The sequence below is a fragment of the Scyliorhinus torazame genome, chromosome 11 (genome assembly GCF_047496885.1).
Source record: "Scyliorhinus torazame isolate Kashiwa2021f chromosome 11, sScyTor2.1, whole genome shotgun sequence".
Taxonomy (NCBI): domain Eukaryota; kingdom Metazoa; phylum Chordata; class Chondrichthyes; order Carcharhiniformes; family Scyliorhinidae; genus Scyliorhinus; species Scyliorhinus torazame.
Window position 1 is genome coordinate 140947737 of NC_092717.1, and position 22942 is coordinate 140970678.

At 47.1% G+C, this 22942-nt stretch overlaps 1 protein-coding gene across 21 annotated transcripts in view; it reads right to left on the bottom strand.

The window, feature by feature from the left end:
- dtna (dystrobrevin, alpha) overlaps positions 1-22942 on the bottom strand; it is a 513111-nt gene that overhangs the window by 232873 nt on the left and 257296 nt on the right. For all 21 annotated transcript variants that reach the window (XM_072467819.1, XM_072467814.1, XM_072467818.1 and 18 more), the window contains 2 exons: positions 17998-18078; positions 11135-11348 (listed from right to left, as the gene is read on the bottom strand). In XM_072467819.1, coding sequence (XP_072323920.1) covers positions 11135-11348; positions 17998-18078 — 295 coding nt within the window. The remainder of the gene's footprint in view (positions 1-11134; positions 11349-17997; positions 18079-22942) is intronic.

The window sequence follows — 22942 nt, forward strand, 5'->3', positions numbered from 1 at the left end:
CTCTGTGCTGTGCGAGTCTGCTGTGCGAGTCTGCTCTGTGTGCTGTGCGTGTATGCTCTGTGGGCTGTGCGTGTCTGCTCGGTTTGCAGTGCGTGCCTGCGCTGAGTGCTGTGCGTGTCTGCTCTGTGTGCTGTGCTTGTCTGCTCTGTGTGCTGTGCGTGTCTGCTCTGTGTGCTGTGCGTGTCTGCTCTGCGTGCTGTGCGTGTCGGCTCTGTGTGCTGTGCGTGTCTGCTCTGTGTGCTGTGCGTGTCTGCTCTGTGTGCTGTGCGTGTCTGCACTGTGTGCTGTGCGTGTCTGCTCTGTGTGCTGTGCGAGTTTTCTTTGAGTGCTGTGCGAGTTTGCTCTGAGTGCTGTGCGAGTTTGCTCTCTGTGCTGTGCGATTCTGCTCTGAGTGCTGTGCGAGTTTGCTCTGTGTGCTGTGCGAGTTTGCTCTGAGTGGTGTGCGAGTTTGCTCTGAGTGGTGTGCGAGTTTGCCCTGAGTGCTGTGCGAGTTTGCTCTGAGTGCTGTGCGAGTTTGCTCTGAGTGCTGTGCGAGTCTGCTCTGTGTGCTGTGCGTGTCTGCTCTGTGTGCTGTGCGTGTCTGCTCTGCGTGCTGTGCGTGTCGGCTCTGTGTGCTGTGCGTGTCTGCTCTGTGTGCTGTGCGTGTCTGCACTGTGTGCTGTGCGTGTCTGCTCTGTGTGCTGTGCGAGTTTGCTCTGAGTGCTGTGCGAGTTTGCCCTGAGTGCTGTGCGAGTTTGCTCTGAGTGCTGTGCGAGGTTGCTCTGAGTGCTGTGCGAGCTTGCTCTGTCTGCTGTGCGAGTTTGCTCTGAGTGCTGTGCGAGGTTGCTCTGAGTGCTGTGCGAGTCTGCTCTGTGTGCTGTGCGTGTCTGCTCTGTGTGCTGTGCGAGGCTGCTCTGTGTGCTGTGCGAATCTGCTCTGTGTGCTATGCGAGTCTGCTCGGTCTGCAGTGCGTGTCTGTTTTGAGTGCTGTGCGAGTCTGCTCTGTGTGTTGTGCGAGTCTGCTCTGTGTGCTGTGCGAGTCTGCTCTGTGTGCTGTGCGAGTCTGCTCGGTGTGCAGTGCGTGTCTGTTCTGAGTGCTGTGTGAGTCTGCTCTGTGTGCTGTGCGAGTCTGCTCGGTGTGCAGTGCGAGTCTGCTCGGTGTGCAGTGCGTGTCTGCTCTGTGTGCTGTGCGAGTTTGCTTTGAGTGCTGTGCGAGTTTGCTCTGAGTGCTGTGCGAGTTTGCTCTGAGTGCTGTGCGAGTTTGCTCTCTGTGCTGTGCGAGTCTGCTCTGAGTGCTGTGCGAGTTTGCTCTGTGTGCTGTGCGAGTTTGCCCTGAGTGGTGTGCGAGTTTGCCCTGAGTGCTGTGCGAGTTTGCTCTGAGTGCTGTGCGAGTTTGCTCTGAGTGCTGTGCGAGTCTGCTCTGTATGCTGTGCGTGTCTGCTCTGTGTGCTGTGCGAGTCTGCTGCGTGTGCTGTGCGAGTCTGCTGCGTGTGCTGTGCCAGTCTGCTGTGCGTGCATGCTGTGTGAATTCCCTCTGAGTGCTGTGCGAGTCTGCTCTGAGTGCTGTGCCAGTCTGCTCTGTGTGATGTGCGTGTCTGCTGTGCGAGACTGCTCTGTGTGCTGTGTGAGTCTGCTCTGCGTGCTACGCGTGTCTGCACTGAGTGCTGTGTGAAAGAGTGCATGGGTGAACTGCAACAGTTGTTCATTCTTGCCTTGCGCAAAAGCAAAACCGATGGTCAAAAGGTGACCAAACCATGGTTTACAAGTGAAATTGGAGAATGTATGAAATCCAAGGAATAGGCATTTATCAAATTGGCCAGAAAAAACAGCAGACCTGAGTATTGGGATCAGTTTAGAATTCAGCAAGGGGGGGGACAAAGAGATTGATTAAGAATGGGAAAATAAAGTACACAGAGCAGACTCACACAGCACACAGGGCAGACTCCAAGACCACCAACACTGACTACGATACTATTGCCCCTCCAGGTGTAAAGATATTGACGTCTGGGGCGAAATTCTCCCCCAACAGCGGGATGCCCGCCGACTGGCGCCAAAGCCGGCGCCAATCAGACGGGCATCGCGCCGGCAAAAAGGTGCGGAAGTCTCCGCATCTTTGGCGGCCTAGCCCCAACATTGAGGGGCTAGGCCGACGCCGGAGGGATTTCCGCCCCGCCAGCTGGCGGAAATGGCGTTTGTTGCCCCGCCAGCTGGCGCGGAAATGCGGCGCATGCGCGGGAGCGTCAGCGGCCGCTGTCAGTTTCCCAGCGCATGCGCGGGAGCGTCAGCGGCCGCTGTCAGTTTCCCGCGCATGCGCAGTGGGGAGAGTCTCTTCCGCCTCCGCCATGGTGGAGGCCGTAGCGGAGGCGGAAGGGAAAGAGTTCCCCCACGGTACAGGCCCGCCCGCGGATCGGTGGGCCCCGATCGCGGGCCAGGCCACCGTGGGGGCACCCCCCGAGGTCAGATCGCCCCGCGCCCCCCCCCAGGACCCCGGAGCCCGCCCACGCCGCCTGGTCCCGCCGGTAAATACCAGGTTTGATTTACGCCGGCGGGACAGGCAATTCCTGGGCGGGACTTCGGCCCATCCGGGCCGGAGAATCCAGCGGGGGGTCCCGCCAACCGGCGCGGCCGGATTCCCGCCCCCGCCCAATCTCCGGGAGCGGAGACTTCGCCGGGGGCGGGGGCGGGATTCACGGCGGCCAACGGCCATTCTCCGACCCGGCGGGGGGTCGGAGAATGACGCCCCAGATAGCTGACCTCCACTTTCTCCAATCCCCCAGCCCAATCCCCAGAATTCCCTGCATCTGCAGTGGCCTCTGTCCTCTTGGACTCCCTGCTGCTCATTGGATAGTGATGCTCACCTCCTTCCTCCTTTTCGTAGGTCATGGTGCCTGCTTCCCTTTTATAAAGAGCAGCAGTGATTCGCACGAACGTGATATCACGGCTAGTAAGTGGAAGATTCATTGAAGGCGGAAGAAGCGATGTTAAGCCCGCAAGTAGATTATAATGCATTTATATTCATGCAAATCAGTTTAGCATGCTTTCTGGGCATGAACCTGATTGTGTCATTGGAGGGGGGGCTGGGAAATGTTATCGGCAATCTTGCCGACGGAAACCCATTATTGGCCTCTCACGAGAATTAGCAGCTATTACGGGGTTTGAGCCTGTGGCTAAGGGGGCTGCTAAACCCCGCCCCTCATGTTAAATAAGCCCCTGCCAATAATAAGTTTACCTGCCAAAAATGAAGAGAACAGATAGATTTTTGACAATAGGTTACATCACTTTTAGCAATAATATAAACCAACAACGAGCGAGTACAGTTCCTGAGACACTGCAGCAGACTGTGAGATACTAACATGGTACATTCCATAGATCATAAGACATAGGAGCAGAATTAGGCCACTCGGTACATCTGATCTGCTCCGCCATTCAATCATGGCTGATATTTTTCTCATCCTCATTCTTCTGCCTTTTCCCCATAACCCCTGATCCCCTTTCAATTATCATCTGCTGTTTGCCTGTAGATGATTATAACTACATTTCGTACATGATCACCAATGAAATAGTGATATTTGTTGACAAATTAGACTTCAATTTTTAATAAATTGTTTTCTGGAATTTTGCTAGCAATTCGGGAACTGATTTCCACAACTGTTTTCATTGCACTGCAAAAATTTTAATGTGTTGCCTACATTTTGCGAATCTAAAATGCATTTCAGTTGAAAGATGAAAATTGACATCAAGCTGGTATGAAAAATTTATCAGTTACATATTCAACCACTGTCAGCCAGATGACCAGTATGAAGGTTCAATTGACTCAAAACGTTAGCTCTGGTCTCCCTACACAGATGCTGCCAGACTTGCAGTGTTTATCCAGCATTTTCTGTTTTTAATTCAGATTTGCAGCATCCGCAGTATTTTGTTACTATGACAGTACAGCGTCTCTGCCAATATACCCTACACTTACAAAAGAGTAAATTCTCTGACACATTGTGAGCAACAGTCACCATGCAGGATCCGTTTGTAAATATATTAAAATTCCATTTCGAGCCAGGGAACTGGCAGACAGTTCTTTGTGATTCTTATTATCAGGATCGATGTCATAGTGTTCACAAAGTCCACAGAAGCTGAGTTCAATAACAAAGCTAACATTTATTACGCTACTTATTACAGCTCAACCGTTTACTCCTATAGGAAGCAATAATCTAATCATCTACAATCTACACTCTACTGACACAATCTCTGCACTCTATCTCTAACTGTACTCTGCACTCTCTAGACCTCTTCTCTGCACTCTCTCCAGCCCTCTCCCAGAACTATATAAAGTGCTTTATATAGTTCTGCATCTAGCTCCATCACTTATGATATTACATTAACCCTTTATATTCTAGACATTCTACGTTATGTCACAAGTCACTCCAAGGCCAGGGTGGTAGGGTGTGGAATGGGGGAGGGCTAAGTGCTTGAGGCAGGGGGGGGGGGGGGCTAAGTGCTTGAGGCAGGGGACGCCTAAGATTTCATTGCGGGTCCCAGAGGAGCCTGGCCCCACAAGGAAATTCAGAAAAATAAATGACCTTAACCATCGTTTGCCATTCAGGCAGCCAACATAAAATCTCAGTCGACCACTGATGATTACATACGGTAAAGATTATGCTGACAGATTTGGGCAGATGTCCTTACAACCTGCTCATAAGAGAAGGTAAAAACTACAAGCATTCAGCTCCCAGAGGTTCCAGGGCAGGTAGAAACCTGGACAATTTCAACTGCCCACCATGCCCCTCCAATGCCCAGTGTCTGCCAGGCAAGCAGGGTTAAATAAATTACTTTATATAGGGTTATGTAACTAATTTATTCTCCTTAAACCTCTCTTCCCGGTCTCCTCCACCTCACCTCCAACAGAATATGCAAGGAACCTTTTTGTCACTACGTTCAAAATTATTTGATCACCGCCTCTGCAGCCTCCCTCCATTCCACTAAACCACCAGGCTAATGTTCCTCCGAAGCTCCCCCTGTGCCCTAACCCTGAGCCTACATTTCCTTAGATTGCTTCATACCTCCCACTGTACCCTCTCTGAGCTCACCTTGTCCATGATCCCCACCTTCTGCTCACTCTACCCTATTTTCAACATCACCCAACATCCCAAATCTCCAACTTAGCAAAAATTGTTCATGGTTCTCTCTCTTCAGGTACGGTTACTCGCTCCTTGAAGTTTGCTGTCATCATTCCTCGTCTCAAAAATCTAATTATTGACCCTACCTTCCATGCAAACTATCTCCCCATCTCCAATCTCCTACTACAATCACAGAAATAAATGTTGAAGTTACAAATAAAATGTCATGGCCTGGTTCTCTTTTATATCACAAATGTGTCTTGTTCAAATCTTCTTTTCCCACAAACTCTCTGTCACAATTTCAGCAACAAACAGGAACTCATTTCAGAATGAATATATTCCACTCACTGACAGCAACCATTCAATGACTGCACAATTAGATTGTTCACTGCTTTTGGCACTGTTATTTCATGCCATTTGACATTAACGGAAATTACACAACGTCTGGGAGTTCTGCCAGTGTCCAGGTTATTCTTCCCCAAGAATAGAAAATAAAATCACGAATGCATGCAACAAAGCTCATCTTACAAAAGGAAAACACTGCGGAAATGAACAGAAAATGCTGGAAATACTCAGCATGTCAAACATCTGTGGAGAGACAGTTTATTTCATTGCCATTTCTCTTCCTGGAATGCCCAACTTAAAGAAGTTCTGCTCTTCTCTCTCCAACATGATTTTCATTTCTCTCTTTTATCCTGTTCACCTTCATTGTTTTCTGTTTTCTTTTAATTTAAAAAAATTTGTTCATGGGAGGTGGGTGTCGCAGGCTGGACCCATCCCTAATTGCCCTTGAAGGGTCAGTTAAGAGCCAACCACATTGCTGTGGATCTGGGGTCACATGTAGGCCAGACCAGGTAAGGACGGCAGATTTCCTTCCCTATAGGACATTAGTGAACCAGCTGGTTTTTTTTTACGACAATCAACGATTGTTTTATTAGATTTTAAATTCCAGATTTTTATTGAATTCAAATTTCACCATATGCAGTGGCAGGATTTGAACCTGGCCTCTAGTCCAGTGACAATGCCACCTACCAACCACATCTTCCCACAGATTGTCAAATACACTGCCTCACACCCTGCTTCCTGTTAGGATTCCATTTCATTCTCCCAGTTTCTCTGTCTCTGGCACATCTGTTCTGATAATGCAATCTTCTACATCAGTGTGACTGATATGTCTTCCTTTTTCCTCAAGTGAGATTCTTCCCACTTTGGTTGACTGAGCCTTCAACCGTGTTCATCTAATTTTCTTGCTCTTACCCCTTCCCCTCACTACCAAAACCATGATAGGGTTCCTCTTATCCTCATCTTCCACCACACCAGACTTCATATTCAATAGATTATCCTCAACCATTTCCTTCACATCCATCGTGATGCTCACCAAACACATTTTCCCTTTCTTGTCAGCATTCTGAAGAGACTTTTTCCTCTGTGACACCCTATTCTACCCCTCAATAACCCTAAACATCCACTCCCCTTCCCATGGCACCTTTCCATGCAAGTGCAAGGGATGCAAAACCTGTCCCTTCACCTTTTCTTTCCACAGAGTCCAAGACCCCAAAATTCCTTCCTTTATGTAAAAGCAAAATACTGCAGATGCTGGAAATCTGAAATAAAAACAGAAAATGGTGGATAAACCCAACAGGTCTGGCAGCATCTGTGGACAGAAACAGAGTTAATGTTTCAACTTCAAATAACCTTTCTACAGAACTGAAGAAAGGTGGAAAATTAATGAATTGTATAGTAGGAGAGGTGCAGGAGGTGGGATAGAATAGAAAAACAGTACAACATGGGGCGGGATTCTCCGACCCGGCGGAGGGTCGGAGAATCGCCGGGGGGCGGCGTGAATCCCGCCCCCGCCGGCTGCCGAATTCTCCGGCACCAGGGATTTGGCGAGGGCAGGAATCGCGCCGCGCCGGTCGGCGGCCACTGGCAGCAGCCCCCCCCACTGATTCTCCGGCCTGCGATGGACCGAGTGGCCGCCGGTTTTCGGTGGGTCCTGCCGGCGTATGTTACGGCAGGTACTTACCGGCGGGTCCTGGCTCCGCGGACGGCCACCGGGGGGCGCGGGGGAATCTGGCCCCGGGGGGTGCCCCATGGTGGCCTGGCCCGCGATCAGAGCCCACCAATCCACGGGCGGGCCTGTGCTGTGGGAGCACTCTATTCCTCCGCGCCGGCTGGTGTAACGGTCCGCGATGGCCAGCGCGGAGATGAACCCCCCCTGCGCATGCACTGGGATGACGCCAGCACACGCAGGCGCTCCAGCGCATGCGGCAACTCGCACTGGCCGGCGGAGCCCCTTCGGCGCCGGTTGGGGTGGCGCCAAGCCCCTTCCGCGCCGGCCGGCGCGGTGCAAACCACTCCGGCACCGGCCTAGCCCCTGAACGTGCAGAGGATTCCGCCCCTTTGGGGCGGCCCGACGCCCGAGTGGTTTCTCGCCACTCCTTCGCACCAGAGTTGCCCGCCCCGCTGGTTTCCGAAGACTCCCGCCCATGACCTTTACTCTCAGGGCAGAAATAGGGCAGCACGGTAGCACAGTGGTTAGCACCGTGGCTTCACAACGCCAGGGTCCCAGGTTCGATTCCCTGCTGGGTCACTGACTGTGCGGAGTCTGCACGTTCTCCCCTTGTCTGCGTGGGTTTCCTCCGGGTGCTCCAGTTTCCTCCCACAGTCCAAAGACGTGCAGGTTAGGTGGATTGGACATGCTAAAATTGCCCTTAATGTCCAAAAGGGTTAGGAGGGGTTATTAGGTTACGGGATAGGGTGGAAGTGAGGGCTTAAAGTGGGTAGGTGCAGACGCGATGGGTTGAATGGCCTCCTTCTACACTGTATGTTCTATGTTTTCTCTCATTGTTTTGTAATGTTTCCTTTGTAACATAAGCGGCTTCCTTGTGTTGCATTTGTCAAGGAAGGTCGAGACGTGTAAATAACTTCAACTCATTTATTTACACTATGTACTTTTATAACTTGAGTTCGACACTACTGCTAATCCTATTATCGCTACCTAAACTGACTAACCAGCTGCTGTCTTCCACGTGATGGGTGTAATATTGAATCAACCCTGTGCCTCTCCTCACTGACTGTCTCCACTGGCCAAAGGGCAGATCATGTGTGTGGTGTCCTTTATATATGGGTTGGTGTAATGCCCCCCTGTGGTCGTGTCACCTCCTTGTGTATCGTGAATGTCCATTGGTCGCCTCCTATCTAACCTATCTATTGGTTGAGTGTGTGTGTGTGATGTTTCTGGTGCTCCCTTTAGTGTCTGGCTAGCTTACATGTATTTACAGTGATGCACATCACCACATCCATCTTGACCCTTCCTTTTGTAGTTTGTTGATTTCAGTTCCCTTGGCCTGCCCCAACCAAACACGGCCCCTCCCCCCTGTCCCTAGTTGTTCAGTATTGCTCCCACTGATACATTCTGCTATCTTACCTTTTATCACTATTTCAATATGCGTTTGATTAGGTACCACACAAAAGGCTACTTAATAAGAAAAGAGTCCATAGTGTATTAGTATGGATAGAAGATTGGCTGACTGATAGAAGACAGCTCATTGGGATAAGAGGGGCATTTTCAAGATGGCAACATGTAACTAGTGGAGTGCCACAGGGATCCGTGCTGGGACCACAATTATTCATAATATATATTAATGATTTGGATGGGGGAAGTGAATGCACCATTGCCAAGTTTGTGAATGACATAGAAATAAGTGGGAAGGCAAGTGGTGAGGATGACACAAAGAATGTACAGAGGGATATAGACAGGTTAGATGAATGGGCAAAAAAAGTAGCAGGTGCAATATTGGAAAATGTGAAGTTATGCACTTTAGAAGAATAAAAGGAGCTGAATATTATTTAAAATGAGAAAGACTGCAGAAAACTGACTGAGGGAGTTGGGGGTCCTCGTGCAAAATCATAAAAGCTAGCATGCAGGTTTAGCAGATAATTAGGAAGACAAATGGAATGTTGCCCTTTACGTCAAAGGGAATGGAGTATAAAAATAGGGAACACCTACTAAAACTATACAAGGCACTAGTTAGGCCACACCTGGAATACTCTGAACAGTTTTGGTCCCTTTATCCAAGCAAAGGTATACTGGGATTTAAGGCAGTCAAGTCCAGAAAAGGTTCACGAGGTTGATCCTGGGTATGGAGGGATTTTCTTATGGGGAGAAATTTAGTAGGTTTGACATGTACTCATTGGAATTTAGGAGAGACGTGACCTTATTGAGGCATATAGGATCCTCAGGGGGATTGACAGGGTAGATGCTGAGAGGATGTTTCCTCTTGTGAGAGAGTCTAGGACCAGAGGGCATAATCTCAGAATAAGGGTCGTACATTAAGATGAGGACGAATTTATTCTCTCAGAGGGTGGTGAATCTATGGAATTCTTTACTGTAGAGAGATGGACAGGCTGGCTCATTACGTATGTTCAAGGCTGAGAGAGACAGATTTTCAATCACTAGGGGAATCAAGGGTTATTGGGGATAAGGCAGGAAAGTGGAGTTGTGGATTACATCAAATTGGTCATGGTCTCATTGAATAGTATAGCACACTCGACAGGCCGAATGGGTCTTATGGTCACTCTTCATCCCTCAAAGGCACCATTAACACTCCCTTTTGTCTTATGTCCATGACATCTTTGTCAATCTCTTCTTTGCCCAACCTATCCCTGTTCCTCTATTCTGCTCCACCTCTCCCACACACCTTTCCTACTATATAATTAATTACATTTTTACCTTTCATCAGTTCTGGTGACGAGTCATTTGAATTCGAAGCGTTAACTTGGTTTCTCCCCACAGATGCTGCCAGGCCTGCTAGGTTTATCCAGCGTTTTCTGTTTTGTATCAGTAATGTAAGTATACTTCTTTCATTTTAAGATTCGTTGTTCACAATGCAGTCTGCTCCACAATGAGGCGACCAAATCCGGATTCGGCGACTGCTTTGTGAAAAATCTCCATTCAGTTTGCAACAGTGACCCTGAGCTTCCACCTGTTCGCCTGTTGTTTCAATTCTCCACCTTGTTCTCATGCTGAATTCCGTCCCCAGTGTTCCAATAAAGCTCAATGTAAGCTTGAGTAATATCATCTTATATTTTGATTAAGCACTTTAGTCTTCAAGAGTTAATATGGAGTTCAACAATTATAGACTGCAACCTCTGTCCACATTTTGTTCCATTTTTCCCTGCAGTGTTTGGTTTTTCTCGTTTTTTGATTTTGGACAGCAGCTGTTCATCCCTTTGCCAATCACACCTTTTTCCATAGAATTTACAGTGCAGAAGGAGACCATTCGGCCCATCGAGTCTGCACCGGTTCTTAGAAAGAGCACCCCACCCGAGGTCCCCACCTCCACCCTATCCCCATAACCCAGTAACCCCACCCAACACCAAGGGTAATTTTGGACACTAAGGGCAATTTATCATGGCCAATCCACCTAACCCGCACATCTTTGGACTGTGGGAGGAAACCGGAGCACCCGGAAGAAACCCACGCACACACGGGGAGAATGTGCAGACTCCGCACAGACAGTGACCCAAGCCGGGAATCGAACCTGGGACCCTGGAGCTGTGAAGCAATTGTGCTATCCACAATGCTACCGTGCTGCCCACCTTTCTAGACACATCTTTTGTTTCTTTACTTGTCCCATCACCACACCCTTTGGCTTTGCACCACCAAATCTTTTCTCATTTAATCTCTCCAGTCTGTCAGCTATCACAGACCTTCCTTTTATTTTTCCTCTTTCCGACCCTCTGCCCTTTCACTTGCTTAAACCCATTACAATTCTCATGTTTCCCAATTTTGCTAAAAGGTCATTGATCTGATGCATTAACTCTATTTCTCTGTCCACAGATGCTGCCTGACCTGAGTATTCCCAGCATTTTCTGATTTTATTTCATGTTATGTTCCGTTTTTTTCTGTTCGAATGCCAAAAATAAAGGTTCAGGATCTTGCTTTCATATGACTGTTAACAGAGCCATTGAGACTGGACAATTGCCATCAGGCACCGGAACTACAATAAAGTTCAAAAACTAAGATGAACATACAAACTTACCCATCATAGGCAGCCAGCAGAAAGTTCAGAAGTAAACTAATGGACTGTTCAACATTTATTTGATGGGTGGTTGGTAAGCGTTTGTTCAACTGGTAAAGTATTGTGGAGATGATAGCTTCCAAGCGAGCCACACTGAGTTCAGCATTCGGATCCATTGTATTTAGCCCATTTTCTCTGAATGCCTCTATGATATTCCAAACGTCTACCAAGTGCACTAAACAAGTAAAAAAGAAATATGTGGGTAAGTTTTATAGAAGCAGCTGAGCCCGGCTCCCTCATCTTTTATTCTTGACTGCCGCCCAACTCACGTCATTTTTAACTTTGCCATTATGTCCCGTTTCCACTCTACCTAAAGCACCTCATTAAAGTCACCAAAAGTTTCTTTTTTTTTTCTTTCTTTTCAAGGGCCAATTTAGCCTGTCCAATCCACCTATCCTGCACTTCTTTAGGTTGTGGGGGAAAGACTCATGTAGACACGGGGAGAATGTGCTGTGCATCAATGGTAGAAGAAGGCATATTTAAGGTGGTGAATGGGGTGCCAAATGGGCTGCTTTGTGCTGGATGATGTCAAGCATGAGTGTTGCTGGAGCTGCACTCATCTAGGCAAGTGGAGCAAATTCCATCCTGACTTGTGTCTTGTAGGTGGTGGACAGGCTTTGGGGAGTCAGGGGGTGAGTTACTCTCCACAGAATTCCCAGCCTCTGACCTGCTCTTGTACCCATAGTATTTGTATGGCTGCTCCAGTTCACATTTCTGGTCAATGATAATCCCAGGGTGTTGATAGTGGGGGATTCAGCAATGGTAATGCCATTGAATGTCAAAGGGAGATGGTTAGCTTTCGCCTTGCTGGGGATGGTTATTCCCTGACACTTGTGTGGCATGAAGATTACTTCCATATATCAGCTCAAGCCTGAATATTGTCCAAGTCCTGCTGCATACGGAAACGGACTGCTTCAGTACCTGAGGAGTCCCGAATGGTGCAGAACATTGTGCAGTCATCAGTGAATATCTCCACTTCTGACCTTATGATGAAGGGAAGGTCATTGATGAAGCAGCTGAAGATGGGTGGGCCTAGGACATTACCCTAAGGACCTCCTGCAGTGATGTCCTGGAACTGAGTTGATTGATTTCCCCAAACCACAATCATCTTCTAGTGTATGACTACAATCAATGGAGAGATTTCCCACTAATTCGCATTGACTTAGTTTGCTGGGGTTACTTGTCTCACACTCAGTCAAATGTTGCCTTGATATCAAGGACATTCACTCTCACCTCTTGAATTTGTGCTTTTGTCCATGTTTGGCCCAAGGATGTAATGAGGTCAAGAGCTGAGTAGGCTTTGCGGAACCCAAACTGAGCTTCAGTGAGGGGGTCTTTTAAATTTATTCTTTCATGGGATGTGGGAGTCACTGGCAAGGCCAGCATTTGTTGCCCATCCCCAAATACCGCTGAACTGAGTGGCTTGCTCGGCCAAATCAGAGAGTAGTTAAGAGTCAACTATATTGCTGTGGGTGTGGAGTCACATATCAGCCAAGGTGAGATTAGCAGATTAATTTTTCTAAAGGACATCGGTGAATCAGATGGGTGTTTACAACAATCAGTGATAGTTTTATGGTCCCCATTACCAAGATTAGCATTCAATGCCAGATTTTATTAATTGATTTTAAATTGATTTTAAATGGTGGTGGAAATTGAACCCATTTCCCCAGATGAGCCTGGGCCCCTAGATTACTGTCCAGTGAAATTGCTGAGTAAGTGCCACTGATAGCACTGTCAATGACCTGTTTCATCATTTTTCTGATGATCATGAGTAGACTGATGCTTTTTGTGGACAGGATATATCTGGGCAATTTTCTACGTTTCTGAATAGATTCAAGTATTGTAACTGTGCTAGAACAGTTTGGCTCGGGGTGCAACTCGTTCTGAAGCACAAGTCTTCAGTACGATTACCTGATTGTTGTTACAGCTCATAGCCTTTTCCATATCTAGCATCTTCAGCCATTTCTTGATGTCATCTGAAATGAATCAAGTTAGATGAAGACAGGCATTTGTGATGCTGCGGACCTCAGAAGGAGGCAGGGACGCATCATCCATCCAACGCTTCTGGCGAAAGCTGGTTGCAAATGCTTCAGCGTTGTCTTTTGCACTAATGCGCTGGGCTCTCCCATCATGGAGGGTGAGGGTATCAGTAGAGCCTCCTTCTCCATTTCGTGTTTAATTGTCCACCACAATTCATGACTGGATGTGGCAGGACAGCAGAGCTCAGATTTGATCCATTTGTCGTGGGATTGCTCAGCTCTGCCTATCACGCACTGCTTTCCCTGTATGGCATGCAAGCTGCGCTGTATTATAGCTTTTCCAGTTTGACAGCTCATTTCTCTAAATGCCTGATGCCACGGCTGCTGGCAAGCCCTTCTGTATTTTTCATTGATGGTAATGGCAGAGTGGGGGATATGCCGGGCCATGAGGTAGATTGTGGCTAAATACAATTCTTCTGCTGCTGATGGTCTACAGTGCTTCATGGATACCCAAATTTGAGTTGCTAGGTTTGTTTGAAATCATCCCATCTGGCACAGTGGTAGTGCCACACAACATGATGGAGGATATTCTCCATGTGAAGGTGATACTTCATCTCTAGAAGGATAGTGCAGTGCTCACTGTCTGTGCGGAGTCTGCACGTTCTCCCCGTGTGTGCGTGGGTTTCCTCCGGGTGCTCCGGTTTCCTCCCACAGTCCAAAGATGTGCAGGTTAGGTGGATTGGCCATGCTAAATTGTGTCATCCCTTAGTGTCCAAAATTGCCCTTAGTGTTGGTTGAGTGGGGTTACTGGGTTATGGGGATAGGGTGGTGTGGGCTTGGGTAGGGTGCTCTTTCCAAGAGCCGGTGCAGACTCGATGGGCCGAATGGCCTCCTTCTGCACTGTAAATTCTATGAAATCTATGAAAATAGACAGATGCACCTGTGACAGACAGATTGGTGAGGACAAGATAGAGTAGGTTTTTCCCTTGTTGGTTCCCTTACCACAGACCCAGTTTAGCAGCTATGTCCTTTAGGATTCTGCCAGCTAAGTCAGTAGTGGCCCTACTGAGCTACTGTTGGTGGGGGATGCTGAAGACTCCCACCCAGAGTATATTCTGTGCCCTTGCCTCAGATGTTTCACTAGTTTGACACTGGTAGCAAGTCATTTTGTTTGGTTTCTGCCAAAACTCCACACCCTGGCATCCAATTTTATCTACTTCCCCCAACTGCTTTTCTAGGCTAAACTTCATTGTGCACAGCGTTGGAATTCTGTTTGGCCCCGTAATGAGCTTCAAACACCAAAATGTTATCCATCGCCAGGATCATAAATTCACAGCCCTGCAATATCACTAATCCCTCCCAATTACAGTAGTCCCATCTCCACTAAAGCCTCAGGTAGACTTTTGTCATTTCAAAGCTTTACTTCTTCCTATCTCTCCACCTGAACCCCACCCTGCATGGTCTTCAATAATGCAGAATTCATCTGTCTGCATTTATCCCTCACTAAGTTCCATTCACCTATCACTGCATACTTGAACTAGCTCCCTATCCACTCATAATAGTTCACAAGGTAATTACAGATGAGGAAAATAATTTCACCAATCACAATTAAATAATTTTGAATTCCCTATTTCAGAATCCAATTATTTCTTAAAATATTTATCTCTAATAATCATCTTGGAAGTCCGTGCTGGATGTTCATCTCTCTCATTGTGAGGAAGAATTTCTTGGCATTATTCCTCATCTATATTTAATTAACTTGAACATGTTTGCCCCTGTATTGTCAGAAATTTTTATTTGTGTGTGAATTTCATTAAATAGTTTTCATTAAACTCAAAATTCTCCACAAATTTTCCCATAGGTTCACCTCGCTCTCCCTCTGACTGCAGCCCTAGACAACAGCCTACACACTGCTCTTGTGATTCTGACCTTTAGTGACCCATTGACATGGATTGTGCTGTGGTAATGACAGTGAAACTGTCAGTGTTACCCATCATTACTCCACTGAAACTGAGAACAACTTCTTGAGTTTGGACATATGCAGAATAACTTGGAAATCCAGAGGCTGTCAGTGAGTCTGTGCGTCACCATAGGCTGCACTGTAGAGGTTTCCACAGACTCACTCGCAATTGACTTCCACTCTAATGGTGTTTAACCTCACTGTAAAAAACATGGAGAAAAGTTACACCTTGTACACTAGGTTTCAAGAGCACCATTACTGCTCACCATCACTGGCCCAGAAAAGCTAATATTGCAAAAGTCAAATTTCTCCAAAATTATCAAAAAATTCCACATATTTTTAAAAACTTTTTAAACATCTGTTTATCAGTATTTTAGCTTCCATCTCCATACTGTTATACAATTATGCTGCCATTTGAAAAATGAAATTAAAAGTGAAGCCTTTAATTACTTTCAACTTGCTTGCTGACATGACTGCTACAAACCAAGACACCCCCTTGATTTGGCTCTTGATTTAAACTGCCTTAGGGTGGGGGTGGGAGAGATTTCCACTACAGAGGCTGCAAGACCATTGTCTTCAGCTACGGTCAGGGAGTCCCCCTCCAAACCCATCAGCCTCACCAGCTATGCCCTCAGCTTCTAATGTCCCCTTTAATGTAGTCAGTCACCTCCCTTGACGTTTCTCCTACTGCTTGTCATTGATTCGTGATCAGTCGACGTCCCAAGGTGTTTCACAATGATAAGCAGTCCATATAAATATAAGTTACTGCAAGGGTGTTACACTGAGGTGGAAGATTACAGAGCTGCAGAATGGTTTGATGTGGGGGTGCCCACAATCACCTGCAGAATAGGTTTTTGATCTTGTCCGAATAGAGGTAGAAATGAAACAGAAGTAAAAATTTGGCAATAATTATTTTAACCTGGATGAATCAAAGTTGTTCTCCTGCAATCTCTCAGTCAATTTAAGAATGGTTTGGCAGTGATGTGAACAGGTACATTAAGGATAAAAGGATATCTAAGGAAAGAGTAGGGCCCATTAAGCCCCATAGCGGTAATTTGTGTGTAGAGCTGGAGGATGTAGGTTGGGTTCTGAATGAATATTTGTGTCAGTGTTCACTCGTGAGAGGGACAGCGTGGGTATAGAAATCAGGGAGAAGGACTGTAATAAAATCAAAGAGATCAACATATTCAAAGAGGAGGTTCTGAGTGGTCTGGCAGGCTTAAAGGTAGACAGACAAATATCAGGGGGCCAGATGAAATATATCCCTGGCCGTTGAGTGAGGCAAGGGAGAAAATAGCAGGGGCGCTGGCAATAATTTTCTATTCTCTCTGTCCACAGGACATGTGCCAGAGGACTGGAGGACAGCCAATGTGGTACCATCATTCAAGAAGGGAGGAAGGGATAAAGTAGGAAAGTACCTGTCAGTCCAACCTCAGTGGTGCGGAAACTATTGGAAGCAATTCTGAGAGACAGAATTAATCTGCATTTGGTGAGACAGGAATTAATCAAAAACAGTAGGCATGATTTTGTTAAGGGGAGGTCATGTCTGACCAACTTAAATAAATTTTTTGAAGAGGTGACCAGGTGTGTAGATGAGGGCAATGCATTTGATGCAGTTTACTTGGACGTCAGCAAGGCTTTTAATAAAGTCCCACATGGGAGACTGATAGCAAAGGTAAGAGCCCATGGAATCCAAGGAAATTTAGCAAATTGGATCCAAAATTGACCGAGTTGCAGGAAGCAGAGGGTGATGGTCGAGGGGTGTTTTTCTGACTGGAAGTCAGTGTTGGGGCCTTACTGTTTGTGGTTTATATAAATGATTTAGATATGAATGTTGATCAGTTAAGTTTGGGGGTGATACGAAAATTGGCAGGGTTGTATAATGAGGAGGATAGCCTTCGATTACAGGAGGTCATAGGTGGGTTGGTAAGATGGGCTGATTAGTGGCAAATGGAATTCGATCAGTACAAGAGTAAGGTGATGCACTTGGGCAGGTCAAACAAGGCAAGGGAATACATGATAAACATCAGGACCTTGCAAAGCACCGAGGATCAGAGGGATCTTGGTGTGCATGTAAACTGGTCCCTTAAGGTAGCAGAACAGGTGGATAGGGTATTAAGAAGGAATATGGTATACTTCCTTTTATTAGCCGAGGCATCGCGTTTAAGAGCAGGGAGGTTATGCTGGAACTGTGTAAACATTGGTTAGGCCACAGTTAGAGTATTGTGTGCAGTTCTGGAATCCACATTACAGGTGGGATGTGATAGCACTGGAAAGGATGCAGAGGAGATTTACCAGGATGTTGCCTGGGCTGGAGAGTTTTAATTACGAAGAGAGATTGGATAGACTTTGATTGCTTTCCTTGGAGCAGAGGAGACTGAAGGGGGACACGATTGTTATGTATAAAATTATGAGGGACATAGATAGAGTGGACAGGAACTTTTCCCCTTGGTGGAGGGATGAATGACCAGCGGATATAGATTTAAGGTAAGGGGCAGGAGGTTTAGAGAGGATGTGAGGAAAAACATTCTTACCCAGAGGGTGGTGGAAGTTTGGAATTCACTGCCTGAAAGGGAAAATGGAGGCTGAGACCCTCATAACATTTAAGAAGTGTTCAGATGTGCACTTACAATCAAAGCATACTAGGCCATGGGCCAAGTGCCGGAAAATGGGATTAGAATGGTTAGGTGGTTGTTTTTGACCAGTGCAGATGTGATGTGCAGAAGGGGCTTTTCTGTGCTGTATGATTCTATGACTCTGTGACTCTATAGTCAAACAATATAACATAAAAACATAAGAACTAGGAGCAGGAATAGGCCATCTGGCCCTTCAAGCCTGGGCAGGAATTCACTGCACACTTATCTTATGGAATGAGGCACACTTACAGTTGCACTTTTTCTGAATGAATCGGAGTTTACAAGCTGTCCTATAGGTGGATAAACGAATACGGTCCAAGTCTTGGGCTCCTGATATAAAGACAAAAAATATTCAAGGAAACAAATAATCACAGCACTCATAGTAAAGCAACTATCATAGGATCGTTCAATACAGAAAAAGGTCGTTCAGCCTATCATACCTGTACCGACTCTTTGTAAGAGCTATCCAACACGTACCATTCTCCTCCCCAAAAGCTCGGGAAATTCTCCCTTTTCAAGTATTATCTTTGAAAAGTTAAATTAAATTTTCAAAGTGATTGTGAATCTGTTTCCACCACCCTTTCAGGCAGTGCATTTCAGATCATAAACACTTCACTATGTCAAATAATTCTCCTCACCACCTCCCTGCATGTTTTTTTTCACACATTAAAAAAAAAAATATTTTTTTACAGGATGTGGGCTTCTTAAATGTCCTTGCGAAAATGGTGATGAGCTGCCTTCTTGAACCGCTGCAGTCAATGTGGTGTAGGTACATTGCTATAAGGGAGGCTACTGTGCTATAAGGGAGGGGGTTCCAGGATTTTGATCCAGCGACAGTGAAAGACGGCGATATATTTCCAAGTCAAGGATGCTGAGTGTCTTGGAGGGGAACTTCCAAGTGGCAATGTTCCCATGTATCTGCTGACCTTCGGTGAATGTGACGAAGGTGAGGTAATGATTGGAAGGAGAGGGGGTAGAATAGGTTAGGATGGAGGAGGAATCCTATAAGGGGTCCAGCTTAAGGGCTATGGTGACGGCAGCGTTGACAATGGCGCTGAGCAGGTACTCAGGGAGCCCAGTGGTTCAGTCCACGGTGAAGATCTGGAACCAGTTGAGGAGGCACTTTAGGATGGCGGGGATGTCTGTGTTAATGCCGTTGTGTGTGAGTCACGGGTTTGAGTCGGCGGGGGGATGGATGGCATGTATAGGAGGTGGAGAGAAGTGGGGCTGGTCAAGACGAGGGATTTGTATCTGGAAGAAGGATTTGCCAGTATGGATGAATTGAGGGAGAGGTAGAGTTCCTGAGAGGAAATGAGTTTAGGTACCTGCAGGTAAGGGACTTTGCAAGGAAGGTCTGGAAGGAGTTCCCCATGTTGCCGAGGTATACCCTGCTGGAGCGACTGTTGAACATAGAACATAGAACAATACAGCGCAGTACAGGCCCTTCAGCCCTCAATGTTGCACCGAAACAAAAGCCATCTAACCTACACTATGCCATTATCCTCCATATGTTTATCCAATAAACTTTTAAATGCCCTCAATGTTGGCGAGTTCACTACTGTAGCAGATAGGGCATTCCACGGCCTCACTACTCTTTGCGTAAAGAACCTACCTCTGACCTCTGTCCTATATCTATTACCCCTCAGTTTAAAGCTATGTCCCCTCGTGCCAGCCATTTCCATCTGCGGGAGAAGGCTCTCACTGTCCACCCTATCCAACCCCCTGATCATTTTGTATGCCTCTATTAAGTCTCCTCTTAACCTTCTTCTCTCCAACGAAAACAACCTCAAGTCCATCAGCCTTTCCTCATAAGATTTTCCCTCCATACAGGCAACATCCTGGTAAATCTCCTCTGCACCCGCTCCAAAGCCTCCACGTACTTCCTATAATGCGGTGACCAGAACTGTACGCAATACTCCAAATGCGGCCGTACCAGAGTTCTGTACAGCTGCAACATGACCACCTGACTCCGGAACTCAATCCCTCTACCAATAAAGGCCAACACTCCATAGGCCTTCTTCACAACCCTATCAACCTGGGTGGCAACTTTCAGGGATCTATGTACATGGACACCTAGATCCCTCTGCTCATCCACACTTTCAAGAACTTTTCCATTAGCCAAATATTCCGCATTCCTGTTATTCCTTCCAAAGTGAATCACCTCACACTTCTCTACATTAAACTCCATTTGCCACCTCTCAGCCCAGCTCTGCAGCTTATCTATATCCCTCTGTAACCTGCTACATCCTTCCACACTATCGACAACACCACCGACTTTAGTATCGTCTGCAAATTTACTCACCCACCCTTCTGCGCCTTCCTCTAGGTCATTGATAAAAATGACAAACAGCAACGGCCCCAGAACAGATCCTTGTGGTACTCCACTTGTAACTGAACTCCATTCTGAACATTTCCCATCAACCACCACCCTCTGTCTTCTTTCAGCTAGCCAATTTCTGATCCACATCTCTAAATCACCCTCAATCCCCAGCCTCCGTATTTTCTGCAATAGCCTACCGTGGGGAACCTTATCAAACGCTTTGCTGAAATCCATATACACATCAACTGCTCTACCCTCGTCTACCTGTTCAGTCACCTTCTCAAAGAACTCGATAAGGTTTGTGAGGCATGACCTACCCTTCACAAAGCCATGCTGACTATCCCTGATCATATTATTCCTATCTAGATGATTATAAATCTTGTCTCTTATAATCCCCTCCAAGACTTTACCCACTACAGACGTGAGGCACACCGGTCTATAGTTGCCGGGGTTGTCTCTACTCCCCTTTTTGAACAAAGGGACCACATTTGCTATCCTCCAGTCCCCTGGCACTATTCCTGTAGCCAATGATGACATAAAAATCAAAGCCAAAGGTCCAGCAATCTCTTCCCTGGCCTCCCAGAGAATCCTAGGATAAATCCCATCAGGTCCCGGGGACTTATCTATTTTCAGCCTGTCCAGAATTGCCAACACCTCTTCCCTACGTACCTCAATGCCATCTATTCTATTAGCCTGGGGCTCAGCATTCTCCTCCACAACATTATCTTTTTCCTGAGTGAATACTGACGAAAAATATTCATTTAGTATCTCGCCTATCTCTTCAGACTCCACACACAACTTCCCATCCCTGTCCTTGACTGGTCCTACTCTTTCCCTAGTCATTCGCTTATTCCTGACATACCTATAGAAAGCTTTTGGGTTTTCCTTGATCCTACCTGCCAAATACTTCTCATGTCCCCTCCTTGCTCGTCTTAGCTCTCTCTTTAGATCCTTCCTCGCTACCTTGTAACTATCCTTCGCCCCAACTGAAACTTCACACCTCATCTTCACATAGGCCTCCTTCTTCCTCTTAACAAGAGATTCCACTTCTTTGGTAAACCACGGTTCCCTCGCTCGACGCCTTCCTCCCTGCCTGACCGGTACATACTTATCAAGAACACGCAGTAGCTCATCCTTGAACAAGCTCCACTTATCCAGTGTGCCCAACACTTGCAGCCTACTTCTCCACCTTATCCCCCCCAAGTCACGTCTAATGGCATCATAATTGCCCTTCCCCCAGCTATAACTCTTGCCCTGCGGTGTACACTTATCCCTTTCCATCATTAACGTAAACGTCACCGAATTGTGGTCACTGTCCCCAAAGTGCTCTCCTACCTCCAAATCCAACACCTGGCCTGGTTCATTACCCAAAACCAAATCCAACGTGGCCTCGCCTCTTGTTGGCCTGTCAACATATTGTGTCAGGAAACCCTCCTGCACACACTGTGCAAAAAACGACCCATCTAACGTACTCGAACTATATCTTTTCCAGTCAATATTTGGAAAGTTAAAGTCTCCCATAATAACTACCCTGTTACTTTCGCTCTTATCCAGGATCATCCTCGCCATCCTTTCCTCTACATCCCTAGAACTATTTGGAGGCCTATAGAAGACTCCCAACAGTGTGACCTCTCCTTTCATGTTTCTAACCTCAGCCCATACTACCTCGGAAGATGAGTCCCCATCTAGCATCCTCTCCGCCACCGTAATACTGCTCTTGACTAGCAGCGCCACACCTCCCCCTCTTTTGCCTCCTTCTCTGAGCTTACTAAAACACCTAAACCCCGGAACCTGCAACATCCATTCCTGTCCCTGCTCTATCCATGTCTCCGAACTGGCCACAACATCGAAGTCCCAGGTACCAACCCATGCTGCCAGTTCCCCTACCTTATTTCGTATACTCCTGGCATTGAAGTAGACACACTTCAAACCACCTACCTGAACACTGGCCCCCTCCTGCGACGTCAAATCTGTGCTCCTGACCTCTATACTCTCATTCTCCCTTACCCTAAAACTACAATCCAGGTTCCCATGCCCCTGCTGCATTAGTTTAAACCCCCCCAAAGAGCACTAACAAATCTCCCACCCAGGATATTTGTGCCCCTCAGGTTCAGATGTAGACCATCCTGTCTGTAGAGGTCCCACCTTCTCCATAAGATCCCCAGTTATCCAGAAATCTGAATCCCTCCCGCCTGCACCATCCCTGTAGCCCCGTGTTTAATTGCTCTCTCTCCCTATTCCTCATCTCACTATCACGTGGCACGGGCAACAACCCAGAGATAACAACTCTGTTTGTTCTAGTTCTGAGCTTCCATCCTAGCTCCCTGAAAGCCTGCCTGACATCCTTGTCCCCTTTCCTACCTATGTCGTTAGTGCCAATGTGGACCACGACTTGGGGCTGCTCCCCCTCCCCCTAAGGACCCGGAAAACACGATCCGAGACATCACGTACCCTTGCACCTGGGAGGCAACATACCAAACGTGAGTCTCTCACGCTCCCACAAAATCTCCTATCTGTGCCCCTGACTATCGAGTCCCCAATTACTAATGCTCTGCTCCTCTCCCCCCTTCCCTTCTGAGCAACAGGGACAGACTCCGTGCCAGAGGCCCGTACCCCATGGCTTACCCCTGGTAAGTCCCCCCCCCCACAAGTATCCAAAGCGGTATACTTGTTTCTCAGGGGAACGACCGCAGGGGATCCCTGCACTGACTGCTTTTTCCCAGTCCCTCTTACAGTTACCCATCTATCTCCAATCTCTGGTGTAACTAATTCCCTGAAGCTGCTATCTATGACCCTCTCTGCCTCCCGATGTGGACGGGAGGGGTAGAATTCAAGGCATATACAGGTGAATGGGAGTGCAGGGAGGTGAGATGA